We start from the raw sequence: 19976 nt of genomic DNA, 5'->3' as shown, positions 1-19976 counted from the left end.
GGGCAGAACCTTTGCTTACATGGACTTGTGCAATCTCATCCCCAGCCTCTTTAAAAATGAGACCAGACCTTTGATTCCTTCGGGCACAGGCATGAAAAAACTTGGCTAAAGCACTGCCATGCTGAAGAGCAAGAACGAGAATCCTGCAGGGCTACAATTTAGAACAAACAGCATCACCCAATGGCAGAAATTCAAATCTGCAGATGACTATCACTACACTTTCTGGCTCCTCTGAAAAGAGGAAAAATGGGGAAAAAAACTAATAAAATCAAATGCTTGGTCTCTGTCTGAAGATTAGGTGCTCTGATATGGCCTCACATCCTTCAACAGGAGTTTTAGAAAACAATTAATTAACAGCTGGAAGTATGTCAGAGGAGGTTTAGGCTGGATATTAGGAAAATATTTTTCCCCCAGAGGGTGGACAGGCCTGAAAAGGCTCCCCAGGACAGCAGTCACAGCCCCAAGGCTGCCAGAGCTCCAGGAGTGTTTGGACAGCACTTTCAGGTGCAGGGTGGGACTGTTGGTGTGTCATGGGCAGGGCCAGGAGTTGGACTGCATGATACTTGTGGTTCCCTTCTACCTCAGGAGATTCTATTCTGTAATTCTAATTTTCAGGACTGGTAAGAGAATTCAGACTGGTTCAGAGGCACACAGGCAGAGAGAACTAAAGGTTGACAGCTGCTTTTTGACAAGGCAAAGCTGGGCTGAAGCCTGCATGGCATCACACCTCTACTGAACCTGGCAACAGCTGTCGCAGGGGAGGGAGCCAATACCTGAACCCCACTGTGATGAAACTGGAACTTGGTAGCATATTGTGAGTTTCTGTCTAGCTCAGAGCTTCTCTGATTTTGGTGGGAAAGTTGGTATCAGGATTCAGTGGCATGTGCTTAACATCCAGCTTGCTGATCACTGGGAAGGGCTCTTCCACTACTGCCTTACACACAACATCTCCCTGGTGCTCTCCTCACCCTGAATGCAACCAGGTGCTCTCCTCACCCTGAATAAAACCAGGTTACTGCAGGAAATTCACCACAAAATGCAGTCTTTCACATGTCATGCATCATTATTTCCTCCATGAAACTATTTTATTTCAAAATGTGAACTGAGCTACATTATAAGTAGTGAAGGCCAAATCTCAACACTTAAAAGAATTTTATTTTTTTTTCTGCTGGTTCCTATAAACTTCAGGATTGTCATAAAAGCATAAGCTGAGAAACTTTAATATCTCACAGTAACCAAAATTTAGTTACTTCTCAGGAAACAGATGAAAAAATGAATGATTCCTGTGTCTCTCAGGGTAATTAAAATAGCAAGCACAACCTCTTTTAAGTGGAAAGAGAAGAAAGTTGTATACCCAAAAAAGATCACATTCAACACTCACAGCATAATAACATCAGCCCATTGTGAAGTCTGGTGCAGCTTTAAAAAAAACCCAAAACTCAATAAACAAAACATCCTGAAGAGATTGTATGGCAGGATGGCATTTCAGAGAAGATGGGGAAATTCAGTTCACGTTGAGGTTAGGACAATGAAAAACAACACAGAAAACTGATGAAATTCTTGTTGTAACACTGGAAAATATGTCACTTGTATCTGATACCAGTATAAGTGGGAAGAATTTGGATTAACAGCTCAGATCTGAGCCAGAAAAGGAGTGTTCAGAAAGGCAGATGCTCTTCAACATATGGGGTTCCTGCTTCCAGCAACCTATACCACTGGCAAACCCCAGGAACCATACATAACCCCCTTCCTGCAATATAGGGTACCCTAGATCTTCTGAACCTCTTTAAAAAAATATTAACCACATCAGAAGGTGTTATTTTAGTAAGTTTTTCTAAAATTGTGTACCCCAAACAAATTCAGTTCTTCATCACTTAGTAAACTAGCAAGGAATGTTTTTAGTTGATATGGTGCTCTTCACTTCATTGAGTATGATATAGGTAACAACAAAAAATCTCTGAACATCTCTAAATATTTCTCAAGTGACTAGAACTTTAATAATCCATGCCTTACAGAATCATTTGAGGATGAAGAAAAGAAGGAGCAACAGCACAAAACCCTTTGGTGAATACCAAGCTCAATTCATGTTTGAAGTTGTTACCACAGGTATGACAACTATTACTCAGCTGGCTGGACCAGGAAAGAAGTTGCAGAAACCTCTTGAGAACTCTTCCATATAAAGGTCAATTACCTTATTTTTAGATTTTTGTCTGGGAAAATGAGGATTTTACACCTTCAACAGGCACATTAAAAAGAAATGCTACAGATGCAGTTTCAACACTTAGGTAAGTGCACAAAGAGGTCTGGAAAGAGCTGTTTGACACTGGTGTACCAAGCTTTCCTTTAGAAAGGGTTGTGCTGTACCACTACGATGATTAGGTTCAACACCACACAGGGCTCAAAAAAACCCCTCCAGAGTCAAAAGGAAGCCAGGAAGCCTACAAGTTGGTACAGACTCTTTGGAAATGTATACAGAGGCAGCTTATTTTCTTTTTTAACTTTCCATTCTTTGTATGATCAAGGTTTCAAGTGAAATTGGCCAAACTGGGTAAGTCACAATGGATCAACTGTATCAGCTGTCAGCAAGTGGAGGGGCAGAAGAGGGAATAGGAGCAGGGCAAGAGGGAACATTAACTTGCTGCTGCTGAAGGGGCAGCACAACAGAATAAAGTTTTGTATTATTCCTTAAGGACAAATGAGTCACCTTGTTACAAAATAATCCGTTGCTTTACAAACAATACTGCACACTATGCATTCATCTCTGACCTCAAGGCAAGAACCTCACACCAACCCTTTATTACTCATTTTGTCCTGCCCCTTAAGACAGAGCCTGATTTTCTTTTGTTTACCAGTCTCTATGCTTTGATGGAAATCTTAGCACCTTATTAAGGCTTCATGATTGCAACAAAGCTGAAGACTAGTACAATAACATAATTAACAACATGGGACCAGGACAGCTCCCTTTTATGTCCAAACAGATACTCTAAAAGACACTCTTGAGCCACAGACACTCTTCTACTCAGTGTACTCCTGTATTAGTTAGGTAGAGCCCCCATCTGGCACAGCAAAACCCCTTTAAAAAGCTTTTAATAACCTTTTAAAAGGACTTCTGCCAGAAGGTCCATTTTCAGCTTTCCTGCTGACTTTCACAGTGCTATACCCAGACAAAACTTACCAATTACAGAGCTCAGTCCTGCAACACCCTGAGTGTTTTGTCCTTATCTAGAAAAGCATTAAAAGGTACAGAGAGCTCCATGAGAACAGCCCCACCCAACCAGTGGAAGCATGCAGAATTTTTGGTAGGTGTGAAGGAGCTCCACTTCAGAGCATCCAGGTCTAAAAGACTCCCTCTCCTTTGTTCAACTGTAAACCAAGAATCTTTCCTCCATTTTAGGCTTCTGTTTAACACTGGGAAAACACAATAATCACAATCATGCAAGTTTCTACTTAAGAAATCCAAGAGGTTTAGTTCTCCCCCCACCACCTCTGAATAGCATGTGCAGTTAAATGTGGGATGATCTTCACTGCATGTAATTTCAAATCCTCCTATGCCAGAATGCAATTATTTTTAAAAAGTTACATTCATCCTGAAGAAGAACAGATAAGCTCACGAAGTTTTTCTAAAAACCTTAAGTGTGAAAGAACCATTTGTTAAATGACTTAGTGTAGTGAAAGGTGAAGGGGGAATGGCTTCCAACTGAAAGAGGGTAAAAGTTTAGATGAGGTATTAGGAAGAAATTCTTCCCTGTGAGGTTGGTGAGGCCCTGGCACAGGGTGCCCAGAGGAGCTGTGGCTGCCCCATCCCTGGAAGTGCCCAAGGCCAGGCTGGACAGGGCTTGGAGCAACCTGGGATAGTGGAAGATGTCCCTGCCTGTGGCAGGGGGTGAAACAAGATGGTCTTTAAAATTCCTTCCAACCCAAACTATTCTGTGACTCTGCAAAAAAAAAAAAAGAAAAAAGCCTGTGTCTTTAATAGGAGCTTTTCTATTTTATAATCACTACAGCAAGAACATGAAGTTGGGTGGTCACAGTTTGATCTATGGATGTTGGCACCTTTTTCTAACTAAGTGGATTAATTGCACAGCTTGCCCCCATGAAAAAAAAAGGAATTGAAAACTGAATTCCAAACAAGTCAAATCTTGTTCATATTTTCAGGCAGAACAGTCTTCAAATTAGGAAGCCAGTGTCATATAAAACAATTTGGCTTAGAGATCTATATATACATATAAATCCAAGCTAATTTAGATACACTAAATAGCATCCAGATGTTTTACTCGCTACTTTTATTAAGATTAATTTTAACAGTAGAAGTGTTTTTCTTTTCCCTTTCCTCCCAGAAGACTTCCTTTTTTTCATCTCTGCATTGATAAAAAACAGCATTACATCATAATGGGTCAGAGATGCAACTAAGCAAGAGAGATTATTAGTATTAATAATATTTTTCAGATATATTAAAAGCTTTGATTACGAGGAAGTGGAAAATCATTCCCCTATTACCCATCCAGAGGATCATATTACTAGAATTTGTCAGACAAAAACACTTTTGGAAGTGTTTTTCTTGCTGAAACTAAGATAGTCTAACAAATCCTGGAAGAAAGCCACATCTTTTATCACTCAAAAAAAAAAAAAAATTTAAAGCTTGCTGCTGTTTCCTCTTTTTCCCCACAAAACTGATTTTCTATATAGGATTTATAAGATAAAGGTTTTCAAGTGATTTGATAAAGGAGGGCCTCCATTTTTAAAGTGACATGAAAAAGGGAGAAAAAACATCAGACTAATTCAAAGATTTAAAATTAAGTTCATGCAACAAATCACATCCATTTCCCTTCAAATTGAAGTTGAAATTTAGTTTGAGACTTTTCAAACAAAGTGCAAAAGTGAAAACCACAAAGGAATTAGGCACTGGCTTGCATTCCACAGGGCTGAAACAAAAGGTAGGCAGGCAAACATTATATTGTTATTAAGAAGTCAGCATAATTGTGATAGTAATTCATAGGCACCAAAAAAAAAAGCTTCTTTTACACAATCAATTCTACGATTTACAAATCAATTTCTAGACCAACAATATATTTCAGTTACCTTATAGTCAGGCATCTGTTTAGACATCAGAGTTCTGCCATAAAAATCTACAAGCTCACCTTGTCTTGGTTTTCCTTATTCTTGTAACACAGATTTCCAATCAAACGAATGAGATGAGATTTGAAACCAACAGCTGGATGTGAAATTTCCTCCTGCCCTGTCACAGCATGTGTGGCAGTGAAAATATTTACAGCCTGCTTCCCAGCAAGGTGAGTTAATCTCAGGGTATCTAGAGAAAACAATTTAATACATTACCATGAGAAAATCAGTCTCACTTGGCACAGAGCTCTATTTTTAATTGTTCAGTTCAGCAATAAGCAACATAATTTCTCATATTCAACATCATGTCAAAGAAGTTTGGAAGTTTACCTCACTGTGTGATATGGGCTAATATAACCAACCATAAAAGACCAGCCCAATGTCAGAATGCATTTTTGAGTACTTTTTACACCCTTACATAGTTGACACATGAAGGCTGAAGGCTGCTGCTATTGATCTCCCCCTAAAGAGTTAGAATAGAGCTGTTTCAACCTCTTTATTTTTTAATTTTTACCTATTTGTCTCAAAAATACACAAACTTTTACAATTTTCTCACAAAATGGTAGCATACCTCAGTCTCAAAGTACTAAAATGTAAAAAAGCACTGGTCATGTTATGTATCATCCCTCCTTCCTCCCTTGAGCAACTCTGGAATATCTTGGCATAATTTTATTTATGTACAGTCCTTCCCTTGCTGGTTTTTAGCTTCTTTAAAGCTGACCTTTAAAAGTCACTGGATTTGGTTAATAACATTGAAACTGCACTTCAATTTCAGCAATTTGGGAAACAAAAAGCATGGAGGAAAAGTCCTTTTTCTATTTCTTGAAGAAACTCTTCTACACATTCAGCCAGAATGTAGGAAAGAATGTAGGAAGCAACTGTCCCTTGCAACACTTTCAGTAAGAAAAGAACATTGCTGATACTTGAATCCAGGCTCTGTTGGGCAACACAGGCCAACAGAGAAAGTGGAGAAGCAGAAAATTTCCAGGAACAAATCAAATATTTGAATATGCAGATTAACTCCATCTTCTATTTATTTATCTCATTCAAAGGTCAGAATTAGAATGACCACCAGTGGTGAAAAACATGTTTTCATTCACTGAGCACCAACAGTTAAGCCTTGTGGCTGCTCACTCACCTACAGCTGTTTCAAGCAAACCAGGGAATGCCTGCAGATGTTCCAGCTGGCTGCTGTTTGAGGTCATTTCACAAAGCACATCGAGAAGACGAATTGTCACCAGTGCTTCCTGGAATGAAAACTGCATTTCTGAAAATGGCTTATGAAGGTTATCCTAAAAACATAAACCCAGAAATGTAAACAGGGGACAGGAACTCTCAGCTCCTCAGGTTCTGTGCAGGTCTTCCATACTGCCAAGAATCAATTTATATAAAATTAGGGCAACTTTCTAAAATAACAATAACATATTAGATTGCAATAATTTCTCTTCTACAGTTAGTGTTATATCTGCCTGAAAAATCATGGGGGAACCAAAACAGAGCCATAAGGGATAAAATTTTAACAAAAACACAGTAGCTTCCAAAAGCAGAAATACAGAAAATTACTAGCTGAGAAAATTATTTCTGTATAAATGTTTTCTTTGAGTTTATTCAGTCTGAGTGTTCCACTTTAAAGACACAAACACCGCCTGCAAGACACCAATTTGTTATCCGCAGGAATTCTGTAAAGTTCTGCGGTCAAACAAACTTTGGCTGTGAGAATTTACATTATTCTTGGGTAAATAGGATTGTGATCAGAGATGCAGCATTTTGGTTAGGGATGAGACACAAGTTCATTTGCATATTATTTATTCAGCCACAGAACTATTTTTTCTCACAGAATATGTTGGTCCTGCCTATAATGACAATCCAGCACTTACAGAAAATACCTTAGGAGCACATGACAGAATCTGGAACACCACACATTGCTCAAAAGCCAGGCTGTGACTGCAAGATGATCCCACTCCAGGAGTGTTACATAAACTGCAAGTAGCCATGAAAAGGCTCAGACATTGGTCACAGTAACTATTACTGCCTTGTCTGGTCCAGGAAAAAAAAAAGGTTTACTTACCCATAGTGTAGTATTTTGGATCCATATACTGTTATTCAAATCATCAACAATAGTGTTCAGGAATTAAGTAGTACAATTATATTCATTTGTTGCTCCTTGAAAACACCAAATTGCTATAGGGCCCAGGTACTAAAGCTGCATTTTATTTTTTGACCCATACAGGTGTAGGAAAGTGCAAGTCTTGCCCTAAATTATTCAATAAACTGCTTTCATCAGCACAAAGGCAGATAATCAGCCATTATCCTGTTACCAAGTAGTAATACCCCAACTGCACTTCTGAGACAGTAACCAGTTTTTTACAATGTTTAAAAGGAACAGATTATTTAAAAACCATAAAAGAATTCCTGAATTTTCATGTATATTTGAAACTTGCTAAGTTAAAAAAAAAAAGTTCCTTCCCTGCTGCTGACTTTCCAAATTGGGTTTTTTTTGCCCTCCACCTGTACAAAAGAAAGGCAGTAAAGGAAAATACCTCCTTTTGAATTTCAAACCCCAAAATAGTTTGAACTCTGACAGACATCTTGCTATGGATATAATCTGAAAAGTAAACAAGGAAATAACTGAAGACTTTTTAAAATAAACATATTTAGAGAAAGATGCAGAAAAGATGTTCCTTATAAAGAGATGAACTAAGTCCAGGGAAGGGTTTTATTTTGCAAGTATGCAAAAGAATTTTGCAATTGCAAGTATGGTTGAAAGTTAGTGCAAGCAAACTGATGCTGAAGTCAGGCTTTGAATGGAAAAGCTATTTTAAACATTGGTTTAAGCACTGCAAAAGCATATGATTAGCTTCTCATGGGTTTAGGATGCAAGCTACAAGACCTGATGTTCCTTAAGAAAACAAAGCAGTGTCTACACTTAACAAGTTAAACAGTAGATGGGACACCCAGACAACATTCTGGGAGTCAGGCCAGTCCAAGGACTGTTCCCAAAAGTTTTTAAATGTGGCCTCAGAGTTCTGGAGTCTAAGGTAGCTTACTACTACAGACATGGCCTGAGCAAGGCACTTGGCTTGTGGGCCACAGAGAAGGCCAGGCAAAGCCAAGCTGAATATCACAGATGTTGCCTAAAGCATTTTTAATGACAGACTCTACATGCACAACCACATTTTTTGCAGTTAAATACAACTGCTACAAAAAAAACCTAAAAATACTTCTACAAATGAGGAGAAATTGGTGCAATTCTTTATAATTTCTTGTAAGAAAAGAGTTTTATGAATTTAGACTGGCATTTCTCTTTTCCCATGGCAATAATATGTTGTGAACAAGTGTGTACCCAAATATGCATGCACATATATTGTCCTCCATTTATTCCTCCTCCATTTATTTATCTATTAGGACTTATATTTTATGTTAATTCAATGAGCCCCATTTTCCCACCAAACAGTGATTCTCAACTTATACCTCTTGTTTATGTGAGAGAAGAATAAGAAGTCAGTGTCAAGCAGGGTAAGTTATGCAGTAATATTCACAATACTGCTGTCCCAGCACCTTCTGGTTGGACAGAGACCTCCTTCTGGTGTTCAAACAAATAGTTTTTTTCCATGACTGAAACCACAAAAAGTTGTTTGGAAAGTAACCACAAAGGATAAAAAAACAAAAAAAAAAGGAAGGCAGGGAAAAAAAAAAGTAAAGATGGAATTGTCTCAATGTATGTCCTCTCACTGCCAAGTTAGTACCTTTTCCAGAAGCAGTCCATTAAGTTATCTGCCATAACTTAGACTAAAGAGCTGGGGCAGTGGGGAAGGCTGTGTTTCTTGGACAGATAAGAAGAGATTGTGTGCTTGCTGGTTTGTGTTTGGTTTTTTTAACACATCCAACTACCACCTCCCCATAAAGTGATTTATGGTATTTCTTCACAACACATCTCAAACCTACTTTTAAAATTCTTGTGCCTATTTAAACAAAAAATCCAAGCAAGTCCAACACTTTTTAAGATTATCATATAAAAGCATTTAAGATAAATGGTTTTTTTACTTTGATAGTAAATTACTTATGACACTTCTTCTCTAGAGTTTCTAGAAGTGAAACTACTGCATATTGGTTTTGTATTAACAATAAAATTATTCTGACTCCATGTATATTACTGCTTCCCATCTATGCCCAGAATAAGTATCTTTGGTTTGGTTCATATTTGAATCATAGGGTCATCATAGAATCACAAAATATTCTGAACTGAAAGGCAGCCACAGGGATCATCAAGTCCAACTCTTAGGTGAATGGTCAAACCCAAACCTTGGTGTTATCAACACCATGCTCTGACCAGCTGAGCTCATCTCAGTCGTGGTCTGAGTTGGGAGGGACCTTAAAGCCCATCCAGTTCCACTCCCTGCCATGGGCTGGGATCACCTTCCACTATCCCAGGCTGCTCCAAGCCCCTGTCCAGCCTGGCCTTGGGCACTTCCAGGGATCCAGGGGCAGCCACAGCTTCTCTGGGCACCCTGTGCCAGGGCCTCACCAACCTCACAGGGAAGAATTTCTTCCTAACATCTAACTCTCCATCAGTGTGAAGCCATTCCCCCTTGTCCTGTCACTACACTTCTAAATTTGAATTAATCACAATTGACAACTTAAATAAATTATACAAGTGATCCTTAGTAAGATAATAAAATATCCAAATATGTGACAACTTGAACATTTTTTTAGATTTTGAAATATTTAACAATGGGGTAGACTTATTTTTATGTACCATATCCTCTGCCATCCTCAAATTAAAAGCAAAAGTTGCCTGCTGTCCTACAGAATCTACTGTGTGCTCTGCCACTGCTTTCCCAAGGTAAACTGGACAAGATACTGTTATGTGTGTGTCCCCCGGGGCAACAGTGGCAGTGAGGATTTATCACATCAAATTCTAGTACTGAAATGGTTATCAGTCATACCTCATCTTCTGCAGCTGCTGCAGCAGTTAACTTGAGCACAGCTCCACATTTCTCCTGGAAACAGTCTGCAAGGAAGCCAGCATGTCTCACAAACACATTCATTTCTTCACTGCTAACTGAGTTCTTGTCACTTACTTTCACCATCATCAGCTCTAACAAAGTAACTCTGGAGACAGAAAACAATTTGTTAGTCAGATTCACTGAGCCACATACCACTATCAGTAGAATATGCATTAAAAATGATAAATAAATAGTTAAAAAGATAAAAATAGTAACAGAGAGGATTTTTAAAAATTAACAAGCCTCATGAATACTGGCAATCAATTTCTGTCTGCTGGGGTTTTTTTCTGTACAGAATTAATTTATTTCATCATTAAATTAATACAACCTGGTCAGACAGTCAATATTTTTCTCAGGTCTATTTCAATTTATATTTTCTTATGTCCTAACAAAACATTACTGAGATTGCATATTCCCTATATCTAAAATTTCCAGCAAACCAGCTCTTACAAGCTGTTAAGCACAGCAAAACAAGCACAGACTATTTGACAGTTTCTGTTTGAAAAATACAGGTTTTCACAGCCCTTGCCTTGCTCATAGTCCTCCACTAACTCTCCCCCACAACCCCAAACCAATTCTGAGACCAAACAGGGAAAATAAAAATTGATATGCACACTCTGTTCTTTTTATAATTGTTACTAGATGGACTGAGCAAATCCAAGTTAATCACTCATGTACCACTCAGAGATATTCAATGTATGAAGCTGGCAAGTAACGAGATACAAAATGAAGCTGCTGTATGAAATCTGCTTGGGTTGGGCTTTTTAACAGCTTTAATGTTATTTTATTTCCAGTGTCCTTTCATGTTGTCAGGGCAAGCTAGAAGTATTTTGTGGAAGTAGGACTTGGATATGGCAGAGGCCCTCCCACAGGTCCCTGCCCCAATCCAGCACACAGGGACTGGTGAAGTCTCACTGCCATTCCCTCAAACTCTAAGAACACTCTTTACTAAATTAATTCAAAAGCCAGCTCAGGATTTTCTTCCAGTGAAATATTTGAAATTCAGATGGAACAAATGACATTCAAACATGTGGAATAGCTCAAATGCTTTTTCTTTTAAATTTACCAAGCAGGTTGTCAGAAGAGGAAGAGAAATGTCTTTTTCTGTGGAAAAGCTCAGTCACTGCTTTATTAACCTCCAGGAACCCACCTCTATTAATCACAAAACAGCTACTTAGTCCTTGCTAAACTCAATCCTCCGTGTCATTAATACAGCTGCATTAAAATATTATCTGAAGGAGGACAAAAAGCTTTTTCAACACAGCAGCACAGAAGCGCTGCCTTCACCCTTGGCAAAGGGCAGACTTCAGGAAGGAGGCTGGAGCAGCCTCCCAGGGGTTCTGCTCACTGTCTGTTTGTCCTGCAGGTTACAGCCAGGTAACCCTGGCAATCTCCAAACAACCAGAGTCCAGCTCCCCAACACCCCCAGTGACCAAAGGCTTTCCCATTTGGCATCCCATACAAAACCCAACTCCACACATCTGTCATTTGCCCCCAACACAGGGCTAGACTTGACATGTCTGCTTGACTTGATGAACAAAGGAATTATTCCAGTATTTCAGTGGGCTGACCCTGGCCAGATGCCAGGCACCTGCCAAAGCCACCCTCTCACTTTCCTTCCCTCCCCTACCCCCATTAGCTGGACAGGAGAGAAAAAACTTCACAAAGGGTTCATGGGTTTAGGTAAGGGCCATGAGAGATCACTCATCAAATACTGTCATGGGCAAAACAGGCTCGAAACTAGAGATATAACTTAAAATTATTACTAACAAAATCAGAGCAGAATAATAAGATGTAAAATAAAACCTTAAATACACCTTCCAGCCACCCCCCTCCTTCCCAGCTCCATCTCCTACCCCAGTGGTGAAGGGAGACAGGCAATGGAGGTTATGCTCAGTTCATCACCCACTGTTTCTCCTGCTACTCAGGAGAAGGAGTCATTCATTCCCCTGCTGCACCCACAGGGTCCCTCCCACAGGAGACAGCTCTCCATGAACTTCTCCAGCATGAGTCCATCTCACAGGCAACAGATCCCAGTGAACTGCTGCAGTGTGAGTCCATCCCTGGGCAACATTCCCCATCAAACTGCAATTACAACTGTGCAAAAACTTCTTTTTCCTTTCTTCTTAAATATATTATCACAGAAGCTTTGCCACCACCTCTAATTGTCCCAGCCTTGTCCTGAAGCCTGTCAATCTTTGGAGCTGCCAGGGATTGGCTCTGCTAGACATGGAGGAAGCTTCCAGCAGCTTCTCACAGAAGCCACCTCTGTAATCCCCCTGCTACCAAAACCAGGCCATGCAAACCCAATACAAATGCTACCTTCTGCTTGACAGGATTCTAGTCAGCACTTCTTGCACCAATAATGCAAATAATAAATGTTTAAAACTGACAAACAATCCTTTTGTAAACAAGTTGAGAGTCACCACACTTCCATAAACCCAAATTAATAGATTAAATGGTGAATAGGGAAATTTTTTGCACTACTTTTCCCCTTGCAATATGAATGGATGCCTTTTTCAACTACTGCAGTCCTTCTTTAAAACAACACCTGAATGTAATTTCTTTTGAAGTTTTTTGGTCTCTTTAGGCATTCAAGTCAAATCATTTTTCTGAGTTTTCTTCCAGGCACAGTCATTCAGGACATGCCCCTCTTTCCCTGAATTTCAAGCAAGTCTTGCCATTCAGCCAGTAGTTTCTTGAGAGTGCAGTGCTTTGTTCTGGTGCAAGTTCCATTACATTACTTTTTTCTATTGTTTCTCTCAGTTTTCTTTCAAGATTCACCCCTAACTTTTTGAAGTTAGTTCTCCCAGACAATGCAATTTGCCCATTTCTTTTAAATGATCTCACAACTGTTCAGGCACTCAAACGACAGCATCTCCTCCTATTTGTTTGCCTGCAGCTAAATACAACAAATATGACAACTGCCAGTACCAGCTGAATTTTTGCAATACTCAGTTCAGTATCTCAAATCTAATTCTGTGTATTACATTTACTATTATACTTCTGTTTGGAAATAATCATGCCATGTCATCTTCCTCTTCTTTCAGCACTACTGAGGGAGAACTTTTGTGACTCTCTTGCAGCTTTTTTTTTCCCCCCTAGCCAAATTTAAACCAGTTCTTCCTGAAGCTGACTAAACTGGCATAAACTTAGAACAGCCACTATAAGGTATCTGCAGTCATCAGTAAAACAAACTTCTGTTTCCTGCAGCTTGCAAATAAACAACAGAATTCAAATGCAATTTAAATCTGGAAGCTCATTACTACACAATAAAATGCTGCCTCACTAAGCCTAAAACTAGCAGTGTAAAATTCTATTGGTTTTCTTAGGATCACACAATGTTTGCATCAAATGTGCTTTGTTTATAACCTCTTAGCAAGGGCCAGACACTTGGGACATTCTCCCTCTGTGACTGAGGCTTCTCCTTCCTGAAAACTTTCACTTCTTTCATCTTCAAATGATATTTGCAAGCATCACATTAAATGAAAACTGGTAAATTTGTGAGCACCTGTAGATCAGTGCTACCTTCAGCTACTCTAGGGCTGTGAGCATTGCCAGGAACAAAACCATTCCAAGCACTGACAAAGGCAGCCCTGTAGCTGAGCATTTGCAAGTGGTGCTGCTGCTTACAGGAGCTGAGTGCCCATTTCCTGGCAGGCAATTCCATCAATGGCTGCATCCTTCACTCTGGACACCTCACCTAAAAACTAAAATCAACAACACTAAAATCAAGGTTAGAGACCCAAGTACTTGAGCATCTTAAAAACACATGAAGCTGTTCAGCTGCACTTTTTCATGCTGCTAATTAAAAAAAAAAACCCTTCTTGGAAGGGACAACAACAGATGTGCTCATTTTTGAAGATTTTATAATTAAGACAAGCAAGGCATGAACTTAGTGTGTCCATGCTCAAGGCTAACTTGGATGAATGCAAACGAGGCTTTTTCTAAATACTTCTGCCAAATACCTGCACAGACATGCAGGAAAATCTCAAATCTGGCAAAGAATTCCAGAATCTATATTCTTTTACCTCAATGGCCATATCCTTCTACAGTAATCCCTTCCAGAGAACTAGCAGGCATTGTCACAACACCATGCACTTCTCCAGGCCAGAATACCACTAAAAACCTGATCACATTAACACAGGATTTATTTCAGGCCTCCTTACCACTCCCATCCCTATAGAGTAATGGTATTTTATTTACAGTTCACACCTATTGCATATTCTTTCTTTGTCTGACATCCTTTCTCCAATCAGTACCTGAACCCTGACCCGTGGTAACACTGGAAGCAACACAAAACACAGAAAAAACCACAAAGGCACTGTTTCACTTAGTGCTTTGTCTTTCACCTGCAAAAACTAGAGAGGAACTTGCAGCTTCCCTGGGTGGATGCAGAACAATGTAGGCACAGTAAACACATAAATGAGACCACAAAATCTTCAAGCAGTTGGAGGAGCTGCAGAATTCTAGCAGTGTTTCCCAAATTTGATTGTCTTAATAAAGTATCTTTCCTAATCTTCCTCAATTCTCTATTAAAGCAATGAGCATTTTTCCATTATAGCAGAGGCCATTTCCCATCAATTCAGCACACATTTACTCAAATGCTTGAAGGAAGCTATCAATACTTTTTCAGTGAAGGTTTGTTGAAGCTTTTCAACACTTGAAACATTAAAGACTAAGTAATCACAGGCATCTGCTCATCTATTGTTATGTAGGTTCTGCTAACCAGCATGAGACACTTCCATCTTTCTTAAAGGCTTCCTCTTAATTTCTGGACACAACCACAGAAGTATGAAGAGCTCTGGACATTTCTAATCGAGCTGTAAAAGTCTGCAGGGTGTGGTGCTCTTATGAAATCAAGACCCAGGCATGAAATCCTGTCCTTTTTTGTGTGTGAAGTATTTCTTTACAGAGTAATGGCGCCAACCTGGATTCTGCAACCCTACATAAATCACTGCCAGTTGTGGCTAAGCTGTAATGTTAACCAACCAATTTAAAACCATTACTAACATAGAAACATGTATTTAGATATTTTGTGCCAACTATGAAACCACACAGTTTTTCAATCATGTGAACAGGATACTCTATATGGAATGCTAAATACTAAAAGCCACACTGGTTTTGGGGTTACCTTTCTTGATTGCTCAGTTTGGCATAGAGGGCTTTTACCAGCTCTGGACATTTCAGCAAATGTTCTGTAACAATCAGGAACCTAAGGGAAAAGAAAAAAAAAGTCTTATTAGAGCTATAAAAGCAGTATCCACATTTACTTCAAATGGTGCTGGTTAGCTTTACTTGCAGATTAATGTGTGTTGTGCTTTTAGTCCTACTTAGTAATAGATACAAATTGGCACAAAATAATTGCACCTTGTCCTGCAGTTTTTCCCTTAACACAGCAATGCCCATTTCTCATCAGTTCAGCAGACTTTTACTCACATGCTTGAAGGAAAGCTGGCTGGAGTCTTAGGCCTGTTATATACACCACAATTCAAACAATGAAACACTCATCCAATGGTTTATACAAAAAGACAAAATTTAAGCTTGAAAATTATTATTCTATTCATCATAACACTGTCTGTAAGCCCAAAAAGTCAAAAAATGCCCAAATAATATATTTATTTTTCTTAAAAAAAGGCCATCTAACAAAGCATCAAAGCAAATGGGAATTTCTTTGTCAGATGCAAGGCAGCAAAGCACTTTTCTCAACTTCAAAAACATACCCTCCTTGTGTAATAGAGACCTAAGCTGAAAACCAATTCCAAGTCCTTGCTTTACAAGGCAGGTAGGTATAGAATCATAGAATCTCATATTCTGGAAGGAACCCACAAAGACGATCAAGTTCAACTCCTGGCCCTGCACAAGACACCCCCAACTTTAACACAAGGATCTTGCCAGTCAAAATCCAGTGAAGTATATTCTGTAATAAATTATCACCACCTTCCCTTTCTCACACCATATTTGGGGTTTCTGTCTGGAATACAAAAAGACAACAAATGACTAAAGTTGACAAACCGGCCACTGGTTCCCTCTTTCTCTTCGCCAAAATGTTGCAAGGGATCTATGGTATCAACCTTCCTCAAAAAAAAAGTCTATTTAAAAAACAATCTATGCAAAACTGGCAATGGCTCATTCTTTCTTCTTAATACTTTCTCTGGAAAATATGGTCAGCCTTGGCCTTGTGCTAATGCCAGTATTTTCACTGTTTGCTCTCCCAAGCACCATCTACAGCAGTCCACAGCAGGTGGCACTCATTTAATTTCAACCCAGACTCATAATCCCAGTTATGGGGAAAAAATCAAAGTAGGTAAAAGTATTTAGCTCTTCAAGTCGCATCCCCAAGAGCACAAGCAGTGATATTTATGGTGCATAGGTACACTCAAACAAGATGATGCATTTTTAAAGTAGCTTGTCTAGGAATTACAAGTCTCAGAGCATCCTTTGAGCTGATGAAATCACAGAAAAAGAACAGCTAAAATAATATTAAAAGCAAGTGATTTCAGTACTCCCTCCACCTCCTCCCTAGTTTTCCCCTTACTGACAGCCTTTATTTTGCATAGTTAATAAAATCACAATGAAGTCTTCCAGCTGCAACAAAGTATGTTTTGCACAAATACTCAATGCCAACTGGACAAATAGGAGACTAAGAGGTCCAAAAGATTAATAGTTATTATATTTCTAATGCTAACTGTGGACTTAAAACAGCATCTGATTCAGTTACTGAAAATTTGACATTTTTAAGAGGGGGAGGAAGAAAAACTATTTTCTACTGCACTTCTTTTTACTGATATTTGCACATTAATTCATAAAAAAAATATGCAGAGGTGTAAGGAATCATCAACTTAAAACTGGCACGCTGAGGAGTGTAGCATTGATCCAAGAGCTTTTCAATACGAATTTCAAAAAAACACGGAGACTCAAAGTCAGCAGCATCAATGTAACCAACTGAGCTGTGCAGACTCAGCTGTAACATCCAAGTGGAGCCATCAGCAGGGCACTCAAGGGCAACTCTTCCACAGCTCCTGAACTAACATCTCACAGCCATCCACAGTTAAACCTTCAGAATCGTCACAACCAACTTCATTCTCCATGGATTTAAGCGGAACCACAAACTTTTGTGTGGAGCTGCGGAAGAAAATAGCACAGATCAGTGCTGTGCAGAATACAGAACTTGGCCTAGGAATGTACAATTTTCAGCTGACAAGGCAGTAGAGTAAAAAGTGCATTTGAGGAGATAGCCTGAAGCCCAATTTTTCTATTTTGCAATTGGGGCTATTTAATTTAAAGCTTAATTTTCACGTTTAAGACTACGTTGAGGAAACCTTCTTGCCTACTTGTCTTATGATTAAAAAGTGATCAATAATTATCACAGAAAAAGATCTTCTGCTCCTAGGTTCATGTTCCTGATCACTACTGTGAAGTGGAAAGCCCATAGTTCAGCTGTTCCTTGGGTCAGTGCTCCTGCATTTCCTCATTTTTTGCACATTCTGTGGGCTAGACCTCTACTGCTTGAGGAGCTTGGAATATTTTAAGACTAAAATTTCTGATTCTTACCTTCTGGTTTCATGATGTGATGCAACACCTCAGAAAACAAAAAGCTCTGGCTGCCCCATCCCTGGAAGCATCCAAGGCCAGGCTGGACAGGGCTTGGAGCAACCTGGGATAGTGAAAGGTGTCCCTGCCCATGGCAGGAGTGGAAGGAGATGAGCTTTAAGTCCATTCCAACCCAAACCAGTGTGTGATTCTATGAAATATCTGCTTCTGTATTTAAGTGTCCCTTTTACCTTATCCACTTTCTGCACTATGGTATCTTGAAGAACAGAGCATGAGCATCATCACCAAGAGATAGCAGAAGAACAGTGGAGTAAAGCACTTCCAACTCCTTCACCATGCCTAGCAATTTTGGAGGTAACTAAGCAAGGATGCAGCAAATTCAATGTTCTATCTTTAGTCCTCTCAGCACTCCTGTTTTTCATTTGTGGCACGAGAAAAGAAGAGGAAAAGTAAGATCATCCACAATTCTGAAATATAAAAAGATATTCAGTTTTGGGTTACTGACTGAACATGGCATTTCAAATGCACACAAAAGGCTTTGGTAGGAGATTTAAACTCTCTTTGGGGGCCAACAGCAGAACCACTGGAATAAACTGAAGATCACTGTAATTTAGTGAAGGAAATCATGAAAATTAAAGCTGTTATGCAAGCGTAACACAGTAAGAAATGAATAGTGTTAAATATGCCAATCTTCTTGACTCTTTAAAAACTGTTTGGCTGAAATCCTAAAAAATCAAGTGCTTCCATAGTAGATAAATACAGGAGGAGGAGATGTTCAAAGACTTTACAACAGCACAAGGGCTGTATTGTACCAAACTGCAGTTCTGAAGCAGCCAAGACAAAGTGGTATGAGCTCCATTTGCACTCAGTATATTCCAGATGGCCACTAAGCTTGCTCCAATCAATGCTGGGTGTAAGCAATCAACTTTATCATCAAATGTCATGCTCCATATTAAGTTGATTTTATCCCATTAGCAAATTTAGGGAGCAATTTCCTCAGTCTCAGGAAAAGAGGAAGACAACCCCACGTTTTCCAAGTACAAAGAACAAGACATGGCAATTCTCTACTTGATCAGCAAACTTCTTTTTCAATCTCAAAGCCAAAAGCATTTTTCATCACCCTACAATAATGACACTCTATCCAAAATATTTAGTAAGAACTAAATAGCTTTTTACTGTAATTTAACAAACAAATGTAATAAATCATCCACATTTTGAAGAAAAGTAAAGAAGAAAGTTCAGCTATTTTCAGCCAACCTTCAAACTCTCATCACCAGCCTTTTTAGATGCTAAAAAAGCAATAGGCCTCATGAGGAATTATTTGGAATCAGAGCACATTTTAGAAGAAGCATATTTCATCCTTGCACAAGAACAGAACCATTTAAATAAACAATTACAAGTAGAAAGCTATTCCATAACAAATGGAATGTGTGCTGCCATAAAATCCCTAGAAAAGAAGTAATTCACCCCATTCCCACACCAGCACTCCTTGCTCAGAAGGAGAATAAGGAAACACATTTTCATATGGAAGGCTTGCTCCTATCAAACATCAAACATCACAACGCTCCTCTCCTGTGCTGAGCCAAGCACAACAGTGAACATCCTTCCATCTTCCAAAGGCATTCCCCAATGAAAGCATCCTCCCTCCTGGGCATGAGAGCTCCCACCAAGTAAACTCCATGGTCTAGAAGACTAAATTCAAATTATGTGCAGTGTTTCTCTGATTCAGAAGACACTCCCACTGAATTTGACAGCTACATCTGAAAGGCACTAAACAGAGATTACATCTAATTTATATGTAAAATTGAAATAATTTTTTTCTGAAGAGCTACCAAGAAATAAATGGAAGATGATTAGCAATGGCTAATAGTACTTCCTGCTCCCCCGTCTCCATAATACACACAAGAAAAAAGAGGTGACAAGATAATTAAATGTAGGAGGCTGAGCTTTGAAAGATTGAGGAAATCTGTGCCAATTCACTGCTACTGTAAATAGAAAGTAGAAGTTACTTAGATCTCTAAAATTAAGGAAACTTTTCCAAGGGTCAGTACTGTTTAAAACCACAGCTGAACTTGGAACCTGCAACGTAACTTCAACTTTCCTGGAATTAAAAAATAATTATTTTCTGGAGAACAGAAGAAAGGGGTAGAGGACATTCTAAACTGTCCAACAGAAGAAACTGAGTTGCCAGCCCAACTGAAAAATAAAGTTACTTCACCTCACACACACAACCCCCACACCTCAATTAAGCAAAAAGAGCAGCACGGAAGAGTTCTATCCTTGCCATTAAATCTTGCC

The 19976-nt window shown here is 39.1% G+C and overlaps 1 protein-coding gene across 2 annotated transcripts in view; it reads right to left on the bottom strand.

Annotated features, from left to right (window-relative positions):
• The window catches only part of ATXN10 (ataxin 10), a 76417-nt gene that overhangs the window by 27362 nt on the left and 29079 nt on the right, over positions 1 to 19976 (bottom strand). Inside the window, exons 6-9 of one of the 2 annotated variants that reach the window (XM_054631803.2) lie at positions 15259 to 15339; positions 10065 to 10230; positions 6257 to 6365; positions 5139 to 5308 (exon numbers count right to left, since the gene is read on the bottom strand). In XM_054631803.2, coding sequence (XP_054487778.2) covers positions 5139 to 5308; positions 6257 to 6365; positions 10065 to 10230; positions 15259 to 15339 — 526 coding nt within the window. The remainder of the gene's footprint in view (positions 1 to 5138; positions 5309 to 6256; positions 6366 to 10064; positions 10231 to 15258; positions 15340 to 19976) is intronic. The other variant, XM_077178245.1, reaches the window with a different exon arrangement.

Source organism: Agelaius phoeniceus, chromosome 5 (genome assembly GCF_051311805.1).
Source record: "Agelaius phoeniceus isolate bAgePho1 chromosome 5, bAgePho1.hap1, whole genome shotgun sequence".
Lineage (NCBI taxonomy): Eukaryota > Metazoa > Chordata > Aves > Passeriformes > Icteridae > Agelaius > Agelaius phoeniceus.
This window is presented reverse-complemented; position numbering and strand designations above follow the sequence as displayed.